Below are 18,317 nucleotides of genomic sequence, written 5' to 3'. Positions count from 1 at the left end.
TTTATTTAAAAATAAATAAATATTTATTAATATAAATATTACTATTATTGTTCTAAATAAATATATAATTATAAAAATAAAAGGATTTGACATATAAATAAGACATAACAGAATTTATATTACATTTTCATTATTCTAAAATAACATTATCCATAGTACAATTAACACGTAAAAGTTGATAGTCCTTATTTATTGAAATGAAATACGGGGTAGTCCATGTAGCAGTACACGGATAATAGAAATGAAAAAAAAATGTAGAGTAATAATAGGGATCAGGTGTCCTTCTACCAAGTAGAGTTTCACATAATGGTTACCATTAACGTACCCTAATTGCAAAAACAACATGTTGATACCACGGTGACGGAATAGACCTAAGTGACAAGTATGTTGAACAACCTATAATGTCTATAACGTGTAACATCACATTATACTTTGAAACAATATATCAGGACACCAATTTCATACATTGTCATCCAATGTTCAACGGAGGCAACTCGATCTGATTGAAAGAAGATTAAAATATTGTAAACTATATTCCAATATTGATTTCCAAATATGTTGAGGTATTCTGTCTTGTATGCGTCTAATTCTTCCATCAAGTTAAACCGAATTTATATTACATTTTAATTAATATGAATTATTAATAAATGCATATTTTCTTTTTATATGTTTTTTGTTTTTCCATTATCTCTCTTGTAGTTTGTCAAAAAAATTGTCCTTATATTTTTGTAATTACAGTTTTAATTCTTATGATTTACAACTTATTGTTATTTTTCTTTTTGCATTTATAATTTATTTCTATTTTCTTTTCTCGTACATAAAAGTAGAAAATGATAAAAATAACAATGAATTACAAACCATAGAGACAAAAATCGTAAATTTGGGAACAAAATCGTAATTTTTAACAAACTATAGAGACGAAAAATATAATTAACTCTAAATTATATTATACAAATTGTAAATGAAATCGATTAGTTTGTTCACCATCTTCTTTTGAAGTATGAAGATCAAAATAATATCAATAATTCTTTTAAAATTTATTGGGTGGTTATAAAATCTTAATTTTAAAAACATATTTTTATATTTTATTTTTCTTTTAAGATTTTTGAATTAATCATGGACCGATCACAGAATCTTGTTCAGTGCGTTATTATTTTATCAAGAATGAATCGATGACGATATATTAGGTTTTATTCATGAATTTTCTATTTTTCCATTCGATAAAGATTCATTGATCATTCTAAAATCAAAATCATATAATTTTGAAAAGTCAAAATCAAACCTAACCACCCATGAACAATAAGAGAAAAACACTATCATATGTACGGATATAGATACACAAAAACTTGAAATCGAGCCTAGAATTCGTTTTAAAGCTCGATTAAGCTAACTTTATTTCAAGTCGGTTGATATGTCGGTTTTGATGTCCGAGGAAGAATTGAAGCTTGTGGTGCGCTCTTGCAAGTGGGTTTACAACGAAACCCTAAATTGGATTCTTCTTGAAAAGATGAATTAAGCCGTTAATTTAATTAGACGGAGGGATAAATATAGGATATTGTAACAGTTATTTGGCACCTAAACTTTTTAGGTTAATTCAGGATATTAGAAAATATAAAAAAATTAAATTTGATCTTAAACCTAATTAATAAGAAATATATATATGCAAATAAAATATAAAATCCATATAAAATAGTACCCAATTACATTCCAAGAAAGTTGGAATACAGATGAAATGAAGTTCAGTTTTGTGATGAAGCAGAAATGGGTTTCTTGATCTCATCTTCAATGGCTTTCTCCAACCACATCTCTGCATCTTGCATCATTTCTGGACTAAGTCTGATCATGAGTATGCAAAACTCCATTTCATTCAAGAATCCATCTCCATCAAGATCACCTTCCATCATCATCTCCTCTGATTCCTCTTTGCTCATTCCTTCCATTCCCAGAATCCCACTATTCTTCCTCAAACTCTCCGCCGTTATCACCCCCATCTTCTCATCCGCCAGCAGCCGGAAACCACCGTATAGCTCCTCCATGAACCTCCCCACCTCTAGCTTCTCCGCCATCACCGGAAGCAAGTCTTGGTACCCACTTTTTTCTTCCATTTTCTGATTTCTGATCTCTGGTCGTTGGAGGAATCAGTTGATTTCTTCACCTTCAGACTTCCACCATCAACACTCTCTCTCTCTATCTATATATATATCGTAAAGAAAACCAATGGTGTCATCATATCGATGGTTGTGATTTGCACCTGTTTAAGGAAAAGTTGAAAAGGATGAGGTTGTAGGAAGCTTCATGGGAAGGTAAGGTTCCATTAATGTCTTTTGGAAACATTCTCCATACTTAAATTATCATTCTTCCATTGCTTGTCTTCTTTCGTCTTCTTCCTTCCATGAACCTTCCTCCCTTTTAACTCTTCTATTTGTCAAATAATTATCAGCACTTTGGAACATGTCATCTTTCTTAACTCATTACACATCTGTATACAGGGTTTAAACAAGAACAATAACTAAACGAAAAAAATACGAAAAATGATCAAATCATGTTAAATTAATGGTCACCGCAAGTGTATGCGGGCAACGAGGCCCGCAACCTCTGGTTGCGTGAATCACGTGTGATTTTACATGTGATTTTAGTGTAAAATCACATGTGATTCGACCTTTTTCTTATTCTCTTATTTGATTACTGTCTCTGTATAAATCTGACTATATATATATAGGCGAGTTTAGTTGATAACCTAATTTCCATTGTGAATCGGGAGTCAATGAGAGCGCAACACGTGTCTAGGACATTCTTCATTAATAACGTAGCATTCATTATGAATGAAAACATGTATCACGCTCTTGGTTATTCCCCGGTTTGCAATGGAAATTAAGTTTACAACTATACTTTTCTTCCTCTCTCTATCTATGTAAAATACTGCTACATTGAATCCACACCAGGTATACTATCTATGTTATATTACAAAGCGTTTACGTAAAAACAATATATTAATCATTATATATATATATATATATATGGGCCTAATCAAATGAGAACTAATTAGTTTGTGGTAACTGTGAGAACCAATATTAACCACAAATCAATAGATAAATTAGGAAATTTATAATTTTGGCAATTTTGAATTAAAATATTAATGCAAGGATATTTTTGGTATTTTAAAACTTTCCTCCCTCCTTTCTTCTCTCTCCGGCCACCGTCCTCTGGTGATACTACAATGGTATCACAATGCATCATATATGTGCTTAGGTATCACATTGATGTCGTTTGTGTGGTCGATCGAAGATGTAACACAGTGATATCACTATACATCTTATATATGATTAGGTATCACAATGTATATTTTGTTTAATAGAGTCAATATTTTTTAGGTATCACACATATATACATTATATTATAAAACATTTGACAAAAACTCTTAAAAACCATTTTTTATGCATGAAGTACTGTTTATTGATGTACATTACTTAAAATTTAAGATTACAGTTCGAGCTTTAATTTTAAAAAGAGAGAAAGATAAATGAAATTTATAGGTTTGTCTTTTTGACGATGAAGTTTGAAGTTGATTCCTTTAGTTTTATAAAAATTAAGATAACACCTTTAAGTCTTAAAATTTATAAGAAAATACCCTAAAATTTCAAAAATTTCAATGGATGAGCTTGATTCGAGTTGCAGTTCGAGCTTATTTCGAGCTTCAAATGAGTTTGAGTTTAAAAAATTGCAATCGAGTTTAGTTTTTCACTACTCGTGAGCTTTCGAGTCGAGTTCGAGCTTGAAATATGGCTATCGAGTTTGAGTCGAGTATATTGATACTCAAACTCGACTCGCATCATTTACACCCCTACTTATTAAAACTTCATTTTAAATTCGTGTAACTAACTGCGGATAAATATAATCAAATACAGGATAAACATTTCATTTTAAATATAAAAAATCTAAAATATAATTAGGATARTCATTGAGTTYTAAYAWAWYACTTRATTATTATMTTTATAAAAAATTATATTATTAAATCAAAACTAAATTACTTTATTATTAAATCTAAATTAAATTATAATAAAATTAGAAATTATACAAAAAAACGTGAACTTTTAAATAGTTAATTTGATACTAATATCGATATATTTTTTCAAATTTTTATRARATATTCAAATTTATATTTTATTCAAACATAAAAACATTATCATTTTATTAAAATCATATAAAACCATGTTATAATGTCAACAAAGACAAAAAATAAAGCGAAACATTAAAAGTAAGATGTATCGCGCTGCATTGCGCAAGTACTCTTCTCTCTCTCTCTCTCTATATATATATATATATATATATATATATAGAGAGAGAGAGAGAGAGAGGCACATTCAAGGGAAAACTGATTAGTTTGTGGTAACTGTAAGATCCAATCTCAACCACAAATCAATAGATAAATTAGGAAATTAATAATTTTGATAATTTTGAATTAAAATTTTAATGCAAAGATATTTTAGGTATTTTATCTCATCTCTCCTCTCTTCTCTCTCCGTCCCCCGACCACCGTCATCTGGCCACTGTGATATCTAAAAATATTGACTATGTTAAGCAAAAAAACACAGTATGATACCCAAGCACATATAAGATGCATTGTGATAACACTGTGTTATGTCTTCGATCGACCACACAAACGATCTCAGTGTGATACCCAAACACATGTAAGATACATTGTGATACCACTGTGGTATCACAGGAGGACGGAGGCCGGAGGACAGAGAGAGGAGAAAGGAGAGAAAATACCTAAAATTTCCTTGCATTAAAATTTTAATTACCAAAATTATAAATTTTCTAATTTATTTATTGATTTGTGGTTGATATTGGACCTCATGGTTACCACAAACTAATTAATTTTCATTTGATTAGGCCTCTCTCTCTCTCTCTCTCTCTATATATATATATATATATATATATATATATACATATGGGTTTGGTTCACGTGAGACCAGCATGTTTTCGTGAGATCCGTGATATTACTTTTTTACATTTGAGCGTTTTGCTGTGAAGTTTCAAATGTAACAAAGTGGTCTCACGGGTCTCACGAAAACAGGCCGATCTCACGCGATTCCAAGTCTCTCTCTCACTCTTACAAACTAATCAGATTCATCCATTTTTTTATGAAAGACCAAGATTGAAACTAAATAAGTAAAGTAAAAAAAAGAATTCATATTGGAGACACTGTATGTGTGTGTGTGTGTATAAAAGTTTAGTTGCAAACCTGTTTTCAATTTTGATTTGGTAACAAAGAAAGCGTGATACATGTTCCCAGTGTCCACATTTATCATAGATAATGAAGGTGAACATTCATGAACCATCCATGATAAATGATACAACATTCATGATCAATGATAAATTGATACACCAGTTATGCTAAATAATCCGTGAATGTACAAGACATGTGACGTTCTTTCCTTTATCCCCTCGTTTTGTTGTGAACTTAGGTTTTCATTTGAAAACGTCCCTATATATATGTCTGGCATCGTGTCAACATAACAATTACTTTTTTGATCTACCTTCAACTATCTCCTTCTATCTTTATCTTCATTTTTAGTCACTTTCACGAATTTTTACACATATTTTAAATCAATTTCTCACATGCATGAAATTGTTAACCTTTCGACCATGGTGATAAATGAAGGTTTTATTCTTAAGTCTCCACCATAACTCTTAGCGTTATCAGAACCCAAATTATATATATATATACACACACACAGACACACATTAGAAGGGTACTCGTGCAATGCAGCGAGATAAGTCTCGATTTTAATGTTTAGTTTTTATTCTCTCTCTATCGATATAATACGATTTTATGTGATTTTGAGAAAGCAGTAATGTTTTTATTTTTGAACTAAAATATCAATTTGGAGATAACATAAAAATTTATAAAAAAACAAATCAATAATAGTATTAAACATTGCCCATGGATAAAGAAAAACCGTTTCAACATCAAAAACAACAAAAACTAAGTCCGCCATCAAATCCCAGGGCTCAACTTTCATCTTCAATCATAAAAGAAACTTCGATAGAAAATTGCACAGGGGCCAGATTTATCCTGACGGGAGCAAGAGTCTACGCTGGTTCAAATCCAGCTCGGCCATTAAATTTTGAAGGATTTCATCTCATAATTATCCATGACTGTTTATGTCTCTAGCATGACCACTTGATGAAATGTGGAGGGAAGTGGGGTAAATGGCCGATTCTTATAGTTCTTTTTTTTTTGTTGTAACTTTTTTAATTTAATTTTTTATTATAATTTAATTTAGATTCAATAATAAAGTAATTTATTTTTGGTTTAATAATATAATTTTTTATAAAGATAATAATTAAACATTCTGTTATAACTTAATGATTATCTTAATTATATTTTACATTTTTAATTTTTAAAATGAATGTTTATCCTTTATTTAATTATGCTTATCAGAAGTTAGTTACACGAATTTAAAATGGAGCTTTAATAAATTGTACTTATGCAAAATTACTTGTAATCTTGAATTTTAAGTAATATGTATCAATAAACAGTACTTCATGCATAAAAAATGGTTTTTAAGAGTTTTTGTCAAATGCTCTATTATAGTATATATATATATATATATATATATATATATATATATATATATATGTATATTAATTACTTGTCAACCCTATTGAATCATGAGCATGAATTTGCATTTCAATTCAATGTTCTTGCTTTGTGTTCAACTCATGATTTTTCTTGATTCAAAGCTACACTCAGTCTTGACTTTGAACAAATTAACAGCTAATATTAATATATGTTTAACCACTAATTAAAACCAGTAAACAAACACAAACTAATAATTTATTGTTCATTTAAAAATAAAACCAATAAACATAAATAAATAACATTTCCCTACCAATTATCTTTCACAATCTTGAATTTTTCAAGCACGGTTTTGGATTCTTTGTACTTCTGTGATTCCTCATTAACTTTCTCGTATCTCCATCCCAAAACCTCCCCACAATCTGAACACTCGACGTCTGCGATCGTGTACCAACCCGTGATCAGTTGCCGATCCTTTTTAGGACCGGCCACCAAGTTCATCACGTGGGAAAACAAGAACGCTCTCTGACGATGACCTGCCTGCAATGGAAAAAGAACAAATACATAAAAACGTTGCACACCTTGAAGAAGAAAATGGATTCGTCACAACGTATGTATATATAATACTTAGGTACCATGAAACGTTTAGAGACGATATCATCGTGAAGTGCGACATGATTACGACAGTTGTAGCAAGCGTACAACCGTGGACCAATGACATCCGCCATTTGAGAGAAATGAAAAGAATGCTTTGGAGATGATCGAATGGAATTGAATCAAAGAGTTCGAGTAAATCAAGAGATATGATTTGGTGAAGATATGATAAGCTCCAACTAACAAGAAACAAACTATTAAACACTTTTTGAGTAAACTACAAATTTGGTCCCTATGGTTTGTCAACAATAACACTATTCATTGCCGCAGTTTCTAAATTACAAGTTGGCCACCGTAATTTGGAGTAACAAGCTCATTTTCATTATTATTATTATCATTCATTACTCCTTAATAGTTAATACTTCTAATCAAACACTCTTAGCGGTTGTGTACCAAATACTTACTCGGTAAGTACTTACTGATAAAATTTAACATTATCATTTACTTATCGGGTAAAATTTTAGTTCACTAAAATAACATCGTATGCAACAATTTATCTGGTAAGCGCTTATCGTGGTAAGAGTCGTCGCCTTCACTTACCGGGTAAGACTCTTGGTCTTTGTCTTGCTATTACCGGGTAAGATTCTTGATCCTTATCATATTCATCTGGTAAGGTAAATATGACTTGGTAAACGTTAACTCAGGTAAGCATTTAATAAACGGTCCCTTAGTCTCGATAAAATACTGTAGATGCTAAAACGTTTCAAGCAACTAATGTTATTGGTAATTAATAATATGATTACAGCCCTAGAGTTGTTGAAATTAAATGTCAATAGTGAAAATGAAAAACGTGGAGTCGTATGTAGTTCGATTTTTGAGTTTTAAAGTTTTATTTTAAAATGCTAGGAGGGTACTCACACAATGCAGCGAGATATATCTTCATTTTAATGTTTCGTTTTTATTTTTTGTCTCTGTTGATATAATACGATTTATGTGGTTTTGAGAAAGATAATGTTTTTACGATTTAGTGAAGTAATTTATTTTTGACTTAACAATAAAATTTTATAAAGATAATGATTCTGTTAGAATTTAATGATTATTCTAATTATATTTTAGATTTTTTATATTAAAAATGAGATGTTTATCTTATATATGATTATTTTTATCTGCGGTTAATTATACGAATTCAAACATGAATCTTTAATAAGTTGTACTTACACACAATTTACTTGTAATCTTAAATTTTAAGTAATATACATTAATACACAGTACTTCATGCATAATAAATAGTTTTTAAAATTTTTTGTCAAATGTTTTATAATATAGTATAGATATATTTTCTTAATAAAGTATTTATAAGAATTTTAGATTTATAAAGCCAACAAATATATCACATAATATAAACAAAATTCTAGCTCTATTAATTTATAAAGAAAATTACATTAAAATGATAGCAATTTTATTTCAAAATTCAAGCACTTCAAAAATTATAAAGCATTAATTTATTTTAGGCCCTAAAATAAAAATTGTAAGTTACAGGGGTGGTGACTAATTGGTTTAAGTTTAGGCTCCAAAGATTAAAAGTGTCTGGAGGTTCCAGTTTCAAATACAATGAGGAATAAGAACCCCTTATGGGCCACAGAGGTACAAATGCGGTGACTCCGGACTATCCGTAAAACAAGTGATTGCCCGGAAATTAGTCAGCTCAGATACTGAGTTAGATATCCAAGTTAATAAAAAAAATCGTAAAAATCGGTGCCCAGATAGAAATTGATCCCTTTTAGGGGTGTAAATGGTACGAGACAACTCGCGAGCTACTCGAGATCGACTCGGTCAAAGCTCGGTCAACACTCGACTTGAATAGGCTCGGCTCGAACTCGAACTCGAGCTCGACTCGACATATTAACGAGTCGAGTCAAGCTACTCAATACTCAACTCGAAGAGCTCGTGAGATACTTGATTATTTTATATATAATTAGTTTTAAATTATAATTAGTTTTTATGATAAAATTTGTAAAATATAAATAATAAAAATGTCTTATATTTTTAGATATTTAAACAAAATTATGCATTTTTTAATTATAAAAATTAATTAATTATTTTTTATTAAAATCACAATTAAAAAAGACAAAGAAAAATAAAGTGTTAGTGGAATTGTCCTACATTGAAAAAGAGATGATAAAGAAAGTGAGAAAAGATGTTATAAAAAAGAGGGAGGTAAATGAAATTTCTAACTTTGTCTTTTTGATGATAAAATTTGAAGTTGATCCCTTTATTAGTTTTATAAAAACTAAGAAAACACCTTTAAATTTTAAAGTTTATAAGAGAAAGATCCTAAAATTTCATAAATTTTAATGGGTGAGCTTGATTTGAATTCGAGCTTGATTTGAGTTGCAGTTCGAGCTTAGTTCGAACTTGATTCGAATTCGAGCTTGAAAATTGGGTTTCGAGTTCGAATAGAGTATAGTGATACTCGAGATCGACCCACATCATTTACACCCCTAATCCTTTTATCCTAAATTATATTTAAAATGGTGATTTATTGAAGTAAAATAAGTTTTACGGGTTAAAAAGAATAATTATGGTAAAATTAATTATATTTTGTATTGTTGTCTAGGGGCAAACGAGGAATAAAGGCCCAAAGTTTAGGAACAAGACCATATTTTTTTTTATGCCTTCTTCAATTGGCATCCCATTGCCGTCGCCGCTGCCATTGCCACTCCTTCGTCGCTGCTGCATCTGTTTGATTTAATCTGTAATACGCTACCAAACAGGTATTTGTATATACCAATATATATATATATATATATATATATATATATATATATATATGCTGATACACGCACTACAATTTTCCGGTTCACCGGCTCCAGTAATTTGTGTATTCAACGTATGTACAGTATGTGTTTGTGTGTGTTTATTGATCGGATCAAGTTACTGATTCACAAACATATAACTCGCCCTTGTGGTCTGTATTGCATTTGTCATTTCGTTTTATGGATTATGCACGTAAGCTGTTTGATGAATTGTCACTCTATTCATTAGTTCTAGTAAAATCGATGTTCGTTTGTACTACTTTCGATTTTGTTAGTTTTGAAGCAGAATCTGTTAAATTCTTTCTATTTTAAAATTTAAATCATTCCAGAAGCGTACACACTAATGTACTGCCACTGTGCTCATATTCTAATCACCCAAAAGAACGATATTTGTCAACACGACTGATCACTGGGCCAGTACATGATAAACCAGATCAAAACACTGAATTATGTGTATTTTGTAGAGCATTAGCTACAAGGATTGTAGAGATGGAATTCTGCCCCACTTGTGGGATGCTGTTGAAGTATGAGCTGCCACATATGAGTCGTCCTGCCAGATTTTTCTGCCCTACATGTCCATATGTTATCCAAATAGAGACCAAGGTAGCTTCACTCAAAGACGATGATAAAACTATAATTCTCAATAAGTACCTTGTTTTGCCTTGTCATTAGATCATTGTTTTTCCTTCCGCTATGTTTAATCTATATGCAGGTCAAGATCAAAAGAAAGCAACGTTTGGTTAAAAAAGAGATAGATCCTATTATCACGAAAGATGACATGAGTAATGCGCCAAAAACAGATCAAGGTACTTGTATATTTAACAATTTGTTACTATTAACTTGTTATAAATGTGGATGGCTCATCGCTATTAAAGATTTTTGAAGCATGATTTATGTGAATGTATGTGTTCATTTCTCTACTGTGGTTCCCCCCATCTTTGCATGCACACACACACACACACTCATATATAGTCAATTCTTGTGGGATGGATGGATATAGGTGTGATGAACCAAAGGTTTATACTTGGGGCATGGTTGTGTTATCTCGGCATGAATTTTGTTAGAAGTTCTTGCTTTATTAGCCTTCAGTTAATATAGCCATTCTGGTCTGCTTTCCTTCTCATAGCCATCTTCTACAATTTTCCAACTGGCCATTGGTTCATTATTGAAGGAGTTAAGTTCACTCAGGATACCAACAATAGGTCTCAGCCTAAGGATGGGAGACAAACCTCCTATGACTTCCTAGATGCTTTGGCCAGCAAAAGGAACCTTGTTGATGCATTTTAAGTGTATTAGTTATCTATGTGGCCCTTGGTTCCATTAGACTCACAGTCCTACTCCTATATACCACAATCCATGTATTGTTTCGAAACTCACTTGGTGAAATGTGGGAAATGAAGTATCGAGGGAGTTACTTTTTTTTTTTACTCAGGCGTATCTCGAGGAGTAAGCTACATATATAGAAAGTCATACATTAAAGCTCATCTCCAAACCATGAAGGATGTGTGAATATAAACCCACAATAGCTTTGTCTCTCATCTATGTGGGACTCAAGCCAGAGACAATTTCTAAAACTAAAATAATTGACCATAGTCCCCAATGTATTTGAAATTGACTAAAAGAAATAACAAAGATTTTGTTGGGTGAAACATGAATATATATGCTTCAAAACTGGTGTCTAGACCAAAGGAGAGCTAGATTAGAAGGATTTGACATACAAAGTTGTTTCCAACTTTTGTGAACCTCAAACCCATAGATTATTGGTGAACTTTTTGATGCTTCATTGTCTGGTTTGAGTCCATTGTTTCACTTCTTTTTTAACTTAGTTTCTCAGCTCTTTGTTTCGTGCAGCGCACTGCCCGAATTGTGGTCACAATAAGGCTGCATACATCCAGTTTCAAACAAGGTCAGCTGATGAACCGATGACAATAAACTTCACCTGTGAGAAATGTGGTCACTGCTGGCGTGAGGACTAACTTCCCTTGCTGCAAAGTTTTCTTCTCTTGAATACGCTTTTCTGTCGTTCAAAATCAACTTCTTGGAAACCAGGTGGTCTTATTACTTCAGCTATAAGAATAGTTGCCACAGATCCTCACAGCTACAAGTGTAGCATTCTCCTTGTTGCTGCTCTTTGCCCTTTTGGTCTTTACTTTGTTCTTTAGTCGATGGGTGTTTCGGATTTAGAAATATTTGGAACTTATCATTTGAAACAATGGGAACAGACAAAATGTTGTGTGAATCGAAAACTCAGGAGACTTGGCCTGTTAAAAACGGTAGTGTTGTAGTAGTTCCAAGTCACTAAGAGTGTGTTTGGTATGCGAACGGTACTGAACTGATAGGAGGGTGGTATGTTTTGGGATTTTAATTTGATATAGCAGTTTAGTAATTTACCAAGTTTGTCTTATCTTCTTGATTATTGTTATACCGATTTTGGTACAACAGAAAAAAAATGCATGTTTTCCACTAAGCCATGTTTAGTCCTAGTCTAAGTATTGCACCAAATGTGAGATAACAAGTTTTTGTTGAAACTTCTATCATGCATATCAAAAGCACCTTAAGCGGTTGATTGGTTGGTTTTTCATTATATCCTGTATGGATAAAGCAATATGTGTGGATTAATTTGTCTGTATATATTAAGAAGGTTTTTGTTTGAGACGGTGTTTTTATACATGGAAGAGCATGTTTTTAATTGAGAGAGACATTTAGGAAAAAACGTGGCTTTCTACATAGCCACTACCAAACAGTTATATATAGTTGACTGAATAAATTGTGAGTTCCATTAAACTGCCAACAAATAGGCCCCAACCGACATCAAATTCAATCTACCGAAATTCAAATTGTTTCAACGAAATAAGTCGAGATCCAATTAATGTTTATATGCATTCAAATCGCTTTGATACATCATTCGAGCAGACTCCATATGTTTACACTTGTGATTATTCGAGATAGAAACAAAGTTGTCTTTTTATCTTTCTCTTCTCATGAAGTCGTTATGCATCTCTTTCTTGTGGCTTCAACTCCCTTTTCCCTCACCCTTTTCATCTCTTGGCACCATTGTTTATATCTTGTTTCAATTGCTTCTAATTCTATCCTTGCTTTAACCTTATCGCCGCATTCACATAATGAAAGAAATGAACCGTTGCTCGATAACCCCCTCGATTTCGAGATCCCAATATTCAGATCCGCAAAACTAGACCCTGAACCAATAAAGCTTCCCGGCTCCGACTCAAGTGAAACTTCTGAATCTTTACTGATCAGAGATCCATGCTCGGACACACTCTGCTTCTGTTTAACATACAAAAGTTCCGAGTTATAACCAAGGAATGGAACAAAACAAGAATGTGCAACCATCTTTTTTTGTTACCCGTGGGTGTCTAAGCCAGCTTACGCGCACCTGGACTAATCTCAAGAGCCCTGAAGAACAGCCAGGAAAATCCTAGGTGGCCTTGCAGAACTCGGATCGGTGACCTCTGAGGAAAATCCCCAAAGGTCCAAGGCTTATTGGCAGTTGAGCTAACCCCACAAGATGCGCAACCATCTTAATATAATACTAAATGGAACCTTAAGTTATAGGACCAAAAACCATTGTCAGGCGTTGGCTGTTTGGCAATTGCTGAATGGTTTGGTGCAGAATGATTAAGTGGTCAGAATGATTAAGGGGCTCTCATGATATAATGTAAAATGATATATAATTGTTTGGTAATTGTGTACAATGAATTAGGGCTCTTAATGATTAAGGGAGATCCATGATACAAAATCATTCAGAGGGTTTTAGAACCATTAAGAGACAGACTTTTTTTTTGTCAAACAAGATTCACCTCTTAACGATTCAGAGGTTGCCTCTTAATGGAACTATTAAGAGATAAACAAACAACCCCTAAGTTGTTAGAACGAAATTAGATGACCTAACAAGTTCTGGTGACGAAGTTGGATAACCTATGACGAAAAATAATTCGTTCTATTAATCTTTTTATAAGTCACTTTTAGAAAGCAACTGATTCTTATGACACTTATCAAAAGTGTCATAGAAAAAGACTAATAAGACGCTTTACTTTGTGTGTCATACCAAATTACCCAATTTTTCGTCGATAGGATCTCTTACGTCATCAAACTTCGTCCTAACAACTCACAGTAATACCTTTGTATAGTACGACGTTTTTGGTGCTATAAACTTAAAGTCCATCAAGTACCCTATTAAGACACGTGGGTATAGAAAGGCTCATTTTGTGCAGTAGAAACTCACTTTTCCCGGTGATAAAGAAGCCAAATCCGTGGATTCAGCCATTTTAGCAAATAAATACGATTAAAACAGGCCTTACAGGCATGTTCGTTGGTTCAGGGGGGTCCGTATTTGATTTCGGGCTGTCATGTGTATTTGTCCCTCCATCTGATAAGCAACCCGATGAAGGTTGCTTGGATGAAGGGGTACCATGTGTCTTTGTCCCTTCATGCGAACAATATGCTGATGAAGGTTTCCAGCCCGGTATAATCTTCGAGATCAAGTTGTTAATGAACTCGGCAATAAAAGTCGCATCATGCTCCACTAAATCCAGTTGTTCAACCATCTCATTTGCAACGGACGGCGCGGTGTCCCTATCCGGGTAAAATGTGAAATGTATATTCCTCGCCTGACCTGCAACCAACGACGATGACAACTTTGCTTCATAAGCTCCATAAATAGATTCATGTGATCGCTACTTAGGGTGCGTTTGGTAAACGAAACTAGACATGACAGACAAAAACTTCTTGTCCCACGTTTGATGCGACATTTTAGACAAGATTAGTAAATTACTAAACTACCCATGTCAATTTAAAACCTTAAAACCATGTTTGCGTACTAAACGCACCCTAAAAGGATGCGATAACTAGAAAATAACAACTATTTACTACTTGGGTCAGCAATACGCATGGTCAAAGAAACCGAGTTGTTGTCGTTCTTGGTGCCTTGCAAACTGAACTCGTTTTCTTGATGCTTCCTATGAAGTTCAACGACCGGATGATCTCCACCGTTGCTGGTGTCGACCGACTCGTTCAATCGGCTTAACGCTCTAGGAACCTGGGTTGGATTTTTCGGATTCTCACAGTCGAGAAACGGATCTTTTAGAAGTTCCATAGCAGACAACCTTTGCTTTGCTGGAACCAAACATTTCTCTATGAACTCCCTAACTTCAGGATCACTCACTTTCTGAAGAGAAGCAGGTTTAATGCCCTGTTCATCAACCAATCATTTAAAAACGTGACAACATATGAAACCCCATTAGATTACTTTCCAAAAATACCCTTGAAAAGAAATGAGGTTTCAATATATTGAAAAGAAAAGGTTCAAGTCTAGACGGGTACAGATTGCCCCTACTACAATAAAATTGGGTTTATATGACGCAAAAAATGTGTAAGCATCCTAACAGATTGTTTTATAAGACTTAATTTATAAAGTGTCATATCTAAAGGTGTTGTAGTAAGTTTATAGGACGTTTTTGAGTGTCGTAACAAGTTTTTTAGGACATTTTTTTTTATAAAAAGACGTGGCATAAGCCATTATGTAGGACACTGTATGAAAAAGTGTCATAAAAACAAGTGTCCTGTAAAAAAGATGTGTTCGTTACGATGCTTTGTATTAAGTTTTATTAAAAACTTGTTAAGACACCCAAAAGCGTCCTAAAAACTTATTACAACACCTTTAGATAGAGAGATTTACCGTTTGGTCCTACAAAGTTAAGCTCTATAAAATGGTCTATTAAAACACCTAGAAGTTGTTGGTGTCGACTTTGTTGTAGTTCCCAGAATGTCAAGTCCCTAGAATGGTAGACTTGCTCCGATACCATGTAAGAATATGTGGAACCCCACTAGCTTACTCTCCAATAGAGCCCTTTTGAAGCGTAATCTAACGAGGTTTCACATATCTTCACATGGTATCAGATCGGAGAATCTTTAAATCTTGATTCCATTAAGGACTAGGATGAATCATAAGTTAACTCACAGCAGTAACTTTCTTGTAGATCTGAGCTGGATTCTTGCATTCACTGTAAGGGTACTCAAAAGTTACCATTTCCAGCATACACATCCCAAATGAATATATATCAGCAAGTTCATTATATTCCTCTTCATACAGCTCTGGTGCCATGAATTCAGGGGTTCCTAATTTGCCAAATACAAAGGTAAGAATAAAACTAGGATCAGTAACTGTAAGATTTCTTGTTCTTACCGATGAAAGTCTTAGCTTTCGGCTGTCGCAAAACCGTTGCCAATCCAAGGTCTCCGATCTTGAGTTCGCCATGGTTTCCGTTAACGAATATGTTGTCACATTTTATGTCGCGATGAATAACAGGAGGGTTCTGACTGTGAAGGTAGTCAAGACCATGGAGAATTTGTCTTGCCCAGTTCTTAATTGCTTTCATATCCACACATTTATGCTTCGTACGGTATCTACACGAAGGAATATCATACGTAGCTGAGAGGATATCATGAAGAAAAAATAAAGAATTCAAGTCGAACACGCTACATCAAAATCGGCTTTTATTGAATACAAAGTATGTCTAAATGTCCTAATATATTGCTTTCAATATAGGATTTTGCACAATTGTGTGGTCTTATAAACCTGAGTCCTATACAACACTTGCTTGTTAGCAATTTTAATGGGGCTCACAGCTTATTTGGTAAGCTATTCTGTTTGGGAGTGACTTAATATATAGAAAGTGACTGCTTTTATCCAAACATGCCTCTCCAAAAACATCAATTGATACACAGATTAAACCACACAGATAGCTTTATACCGATTTTGTTGTAGTGGATAGAAGACTTACTGTCGCAGGCTTCCTGATGTGAAGAGCTCTGTGATCATATTTAAAGTCTTCTTCTTGATATCAATCCAAGAATCAAAAAACTTGATGACGTTATCGTGTTTCAATGATCTAAGAAGAAGAACTTCTGAGTACAACTTCCCGAAATCATCGGAAGACTGCAGCACGTCATCGATCCTCACCCGATTCCACGCTACTTCGATTCCATCAAGTCGATCGAATGCTTTATAGCTAAAAAAACAAAGGTAAAAGGGAAATCATATCCATCTCTTTCGAAACCGAAAGAATGTATGAAAGCTGAAGAAACCATACACTTTCTTGAATGTCCCTTTGCCCAAAATTTCAGGGTACTGTAAAATTAACAAGAAACACCATCAATCTTTGTCCCACCAAACAAAAAGATTGATATTTTTAGGGGAAAACATACTTGATCATAATCAATGGAAATTTCAGTACAGAAATACCCTAATATATCTGCCTCTTGGGTCCTTTTCGACATAATCAACCTCCATAGCAGCTCCAGCTTCAATCAACCCATTGTTATATATACAAGTCTCCATTTTCCCAGGAACCAGAAATCCACGGCCGGAATCCGACGAACCAGAAACCAACCCACCACCGGAGTTCATGATCATGAAAGAGGTAGAGGTAGAAGAAGAAGAAGAAGAAGAAGAAGAAGAAGAGGGCGATGTCGTTTCGTTGGTTTGGAAGATTATAACCTAGCAATCATAGAGACCCAAATCCACGATGGGTCTCAGAGAAAGCCTCCGAAGCAATTGAATACGAATCGAATGCCGATCGCGTGTCCAATCGAGATCGGCATTCGAAATAAGCATCAACATTGCCAAGATTTCTTGATGATGAGAAAGGTTTGATCAGAATGTGGAGTTTTTTACATGTCATCACAGCTTCCATGGAGGAGACAAGTCTTTTTTCCTTGAAATCCTCCAAGAACGAAATCAAACTATCATCCTGAAAACACCCCCCTTCCTTCCTAACATGTTTTTACCTCGTGTAATCACCATTTCCTTGTTAGATTTTCCCTTTTTTTCTGTTAAATTTGAAGAAGAAACAAAACCCAGAATGGAAAGAATCAATTGGGTGTTGAATTAAGGATGAAAAAAAGAAGATTATGGATGAGGAAATGGTGTTGATAGTTTGGGGAAGGAAAGGAGAGGATGGTGAGCAAAAGGAAGCTGAAGATGAAACATTAGGAATGGGATTGAGATAAATAGATGGAAAGTAGAAAAGGAGAAGAAGGAAGGATTTGTGAGTTTTGAGAGAATGGAAGAACAAGCGGGTGGCGGAAAAAGGGGACTCCACGGACACTTGGATGGTAGTATTACGTTGGTGTCGTCGAACCGAATGAATCCAAAAAAACAGTATTTGTATTTGCGGTGAACGTGGATCGAACACGTGACCTTCAGATCTTCAGTCTGACGCTCTCCCAACTGAGCTATCCCCGCCGTCTTGTTTATCAGTATTTTTTCAGGTTTATTAAAAGTAGCTTCTCTTTTGGCTTTG

The 18,317-nt window shown here is 33.7% G+C and overlaps 4 protein-coding genes and 1 non-coding gene across 7 annotated transcripts; 1 reads left to right on the top strand and 4 right to left on the bottom strand.

Moving 5' to 3' along the window:
• Positions 1-1,659: 1,659 nt before the first annotated feature.
• On the bottom strand, positions 1,660-2,213 carry LOC112523274 (calcium-binding protein KIC). The gene has a single exon (XM_025132803.1). It carries the CDS (start codon positions 2,103-2,105, stop codon positions 1,740-1,742), a length of 366 nt encoding a protein of 121 aa, XP_024988571.1. The 5' UTR covers positions 2,106-2,213; the 3' UTR covers positions 1,660-1,739.
• A 4,682-nt stretch (positions 2,214-6,895) lies between these two features.
• On the bottom strand, positions 6,896-7,314 carry LOC112523968 (protein yippee-like At4g27745). The gene is made up of 2 exons (XM_025133669.1): positions 7,222-7,314; positions 6,896-7,126 (listed from the first exon to the last, which is right to left on the bottom strand). The coding sequence occupies exons 1-2, from the start codon at positions 7,312-7,314 to the stop codon at positions 6,896-6,898; spliced, it is 324 nt and encodes a 107-aa protein (XP_024989437.1).
• A 2,538-nt stretch (positions 7,315-9,852) lies between these two features.
• Positions 9,853-12,357, top strand: LOC112523268 (DNA-directed RNA polymerase III subunit RPC10-like). 2 transcript variants are annotated; one of them, XM_025132794.1, is made up of 4 exons: positions 9,853-9,954; positions 10,461-10,599; positions 10,709-10,802; positions 11,848-12,357. In XM_025132794.1, the coding sequence occupies exons 2-4, from the start codon at positions 10,486-10,488 to the stop codon at positions 11,970-11,972; spliced, it is 333 nt and encodes a 110-aa protein (XP_024988562.1). In that variant the 5' UTR covers positions 9,853-9,954; positions 10,461-10,485; the 3' UTR covers positions 11,973-12,357. The 2 variants fall into 2 exon arrangements, with proteins under 2 accessions (XP_024988562.1, XP_024988563.1); XM_025132795.1 differs by having other exon boundaries at positions 11,831-12,357.
• Positions 12,358-12,845: 488 nt separating this feature from the next.
• Positions 12,846-17,974, bottom strand: LOC112523003 (probable serine/threonine-protein kinase WNK6). Of its 2 annotated transcripts, none has more exons than XM_025132416.1 (8): positions 17,221-17,974; positions 17,106-17,143; positions 16,797-17,024; positions 16,199-16,419; positions 15,974-16,131; positions 14,887-15,205; positions 14,316-14,629; positions 12,846-13,281 (listed from the first exon to the last, which is right to left on the bottom strand). In XM_025132416.1, exons 1-8 carry the CDS (start codon positions 17,290-17,292, stop codon positions 12,976-12,978), a joined length of 1,656 nt encoding a protein of 551 aa, XP_024988184.1. In that variant the 5' UTR covers positions 17,293-17,974; the 3' UTR covers positions 12,846-12,975. The 2 variants fall into 2 exon arrangements, with proteins under 2 accessions (XP_024988184.1, XP_024988183.1); XM_025132415.1 differs by having other exon boundaries at positions 17,258-17,974.
• A 212-nt stretch (positions 17,975-18,186) lies between these two features.
• On the bottom strand, positions 18,187-18,259 carry TRNAF-GAA. Its single transcript has one exon. It is a non-coding gene; the product is annotated as a tRNA-Phe (tRNA).
• Between the last annotated feature and the right edge of the window lie 58 nt (positions 18,260-18,317).

The sequence above is a fragment of the Cynara cardunculus genome (assembly GCF_001531365.2).
Source record: "Cynara cardunculus var. scolymus isolate 2C chromosome LG 12, CcrdV1, whole genome shotgun sequence".
In the NCBI taxonomy this organism is placed as follows: domain Eukaryota; kingdom Viridiplantae; phylum Streptophyta; class Magnoliopsida; order Asterales; family Asteraceae; genus Cynara; species Cynara cardunculus.
The sequence above is the reverse complement of the archived record's forward strand: the minus strand, read 5'-3'. Positions and strand labels throughout refer to the sequence as shown.

Excerpts from the sequence above, each read along its gene's own strand:
- LOC112523003 (XM_025132415.1), bottom strand. The coding sequence starts at position 17,428 with ATGATCATGAACTCCGGTGGTGGGTTGGTTTCTGGTTCGTCGGATTCC. Across the intron at positions 16,420-16,796 it reads ACATCAGGAAGCCTGCGACA|ATACCGTACGAAGCATAAAT; the intron begins GTAAGTCTTCTA and ends TCCTTCGTGTAG. Across the intron at positions 13,282-14,315 it reads CTGAACCAACGAACATGCCT|AAGCAGAGTGTGTCCGAGCA; the intron begins GTAAGGCCTGTT and ends TATGTTAAACAG.
- LOC112523968 (XM_025133669.1), bottom strand. The coding sequence starts at position 7,314 with ATGGCGGATGTCATTGGTCCACGGTTGTACGCTTGCTACAACTGTCGT. Across the intron at positions 7,127-7,221 it reads TCGTCTCTAAACGTTTCATG|GCAGGTCATCGTCAGAGAGC; the intron begins GTACCTAAGTAT and ends TTTCCATTGCAG.
- LOC112523268 (XM_025132794.1), top strand. The coding sequence starts at position 10,486 with ATGGAATTCTGCCCCACTTGTGGGATGCTGTTGAAGTATGAGCTGCCA. Across the intron at positions 10,600-10,708 it reads TTATCCAAATAGAGACCAAG|GTCAAGATCAAAAGAAAGCA; the intron begins GTAGCTTCACTC and ends ATCTATATGCAG. Across the intron at positions 10,803-11,847 it reads TGCGCCAAAAACAGATCAAG|CGCACTGCCCGAATTGTGGT; the intron begins GTACTTGTATAT and ends TGTTTCGTGCAG.
- LOC112523274 (XM_025132803.1), bottom strand. The coding sequence starts at position 2,105 with ATGGAAGAAAAAAGTGGGTACCAAGACTTGCTTCCGGTGATGGCGGAG.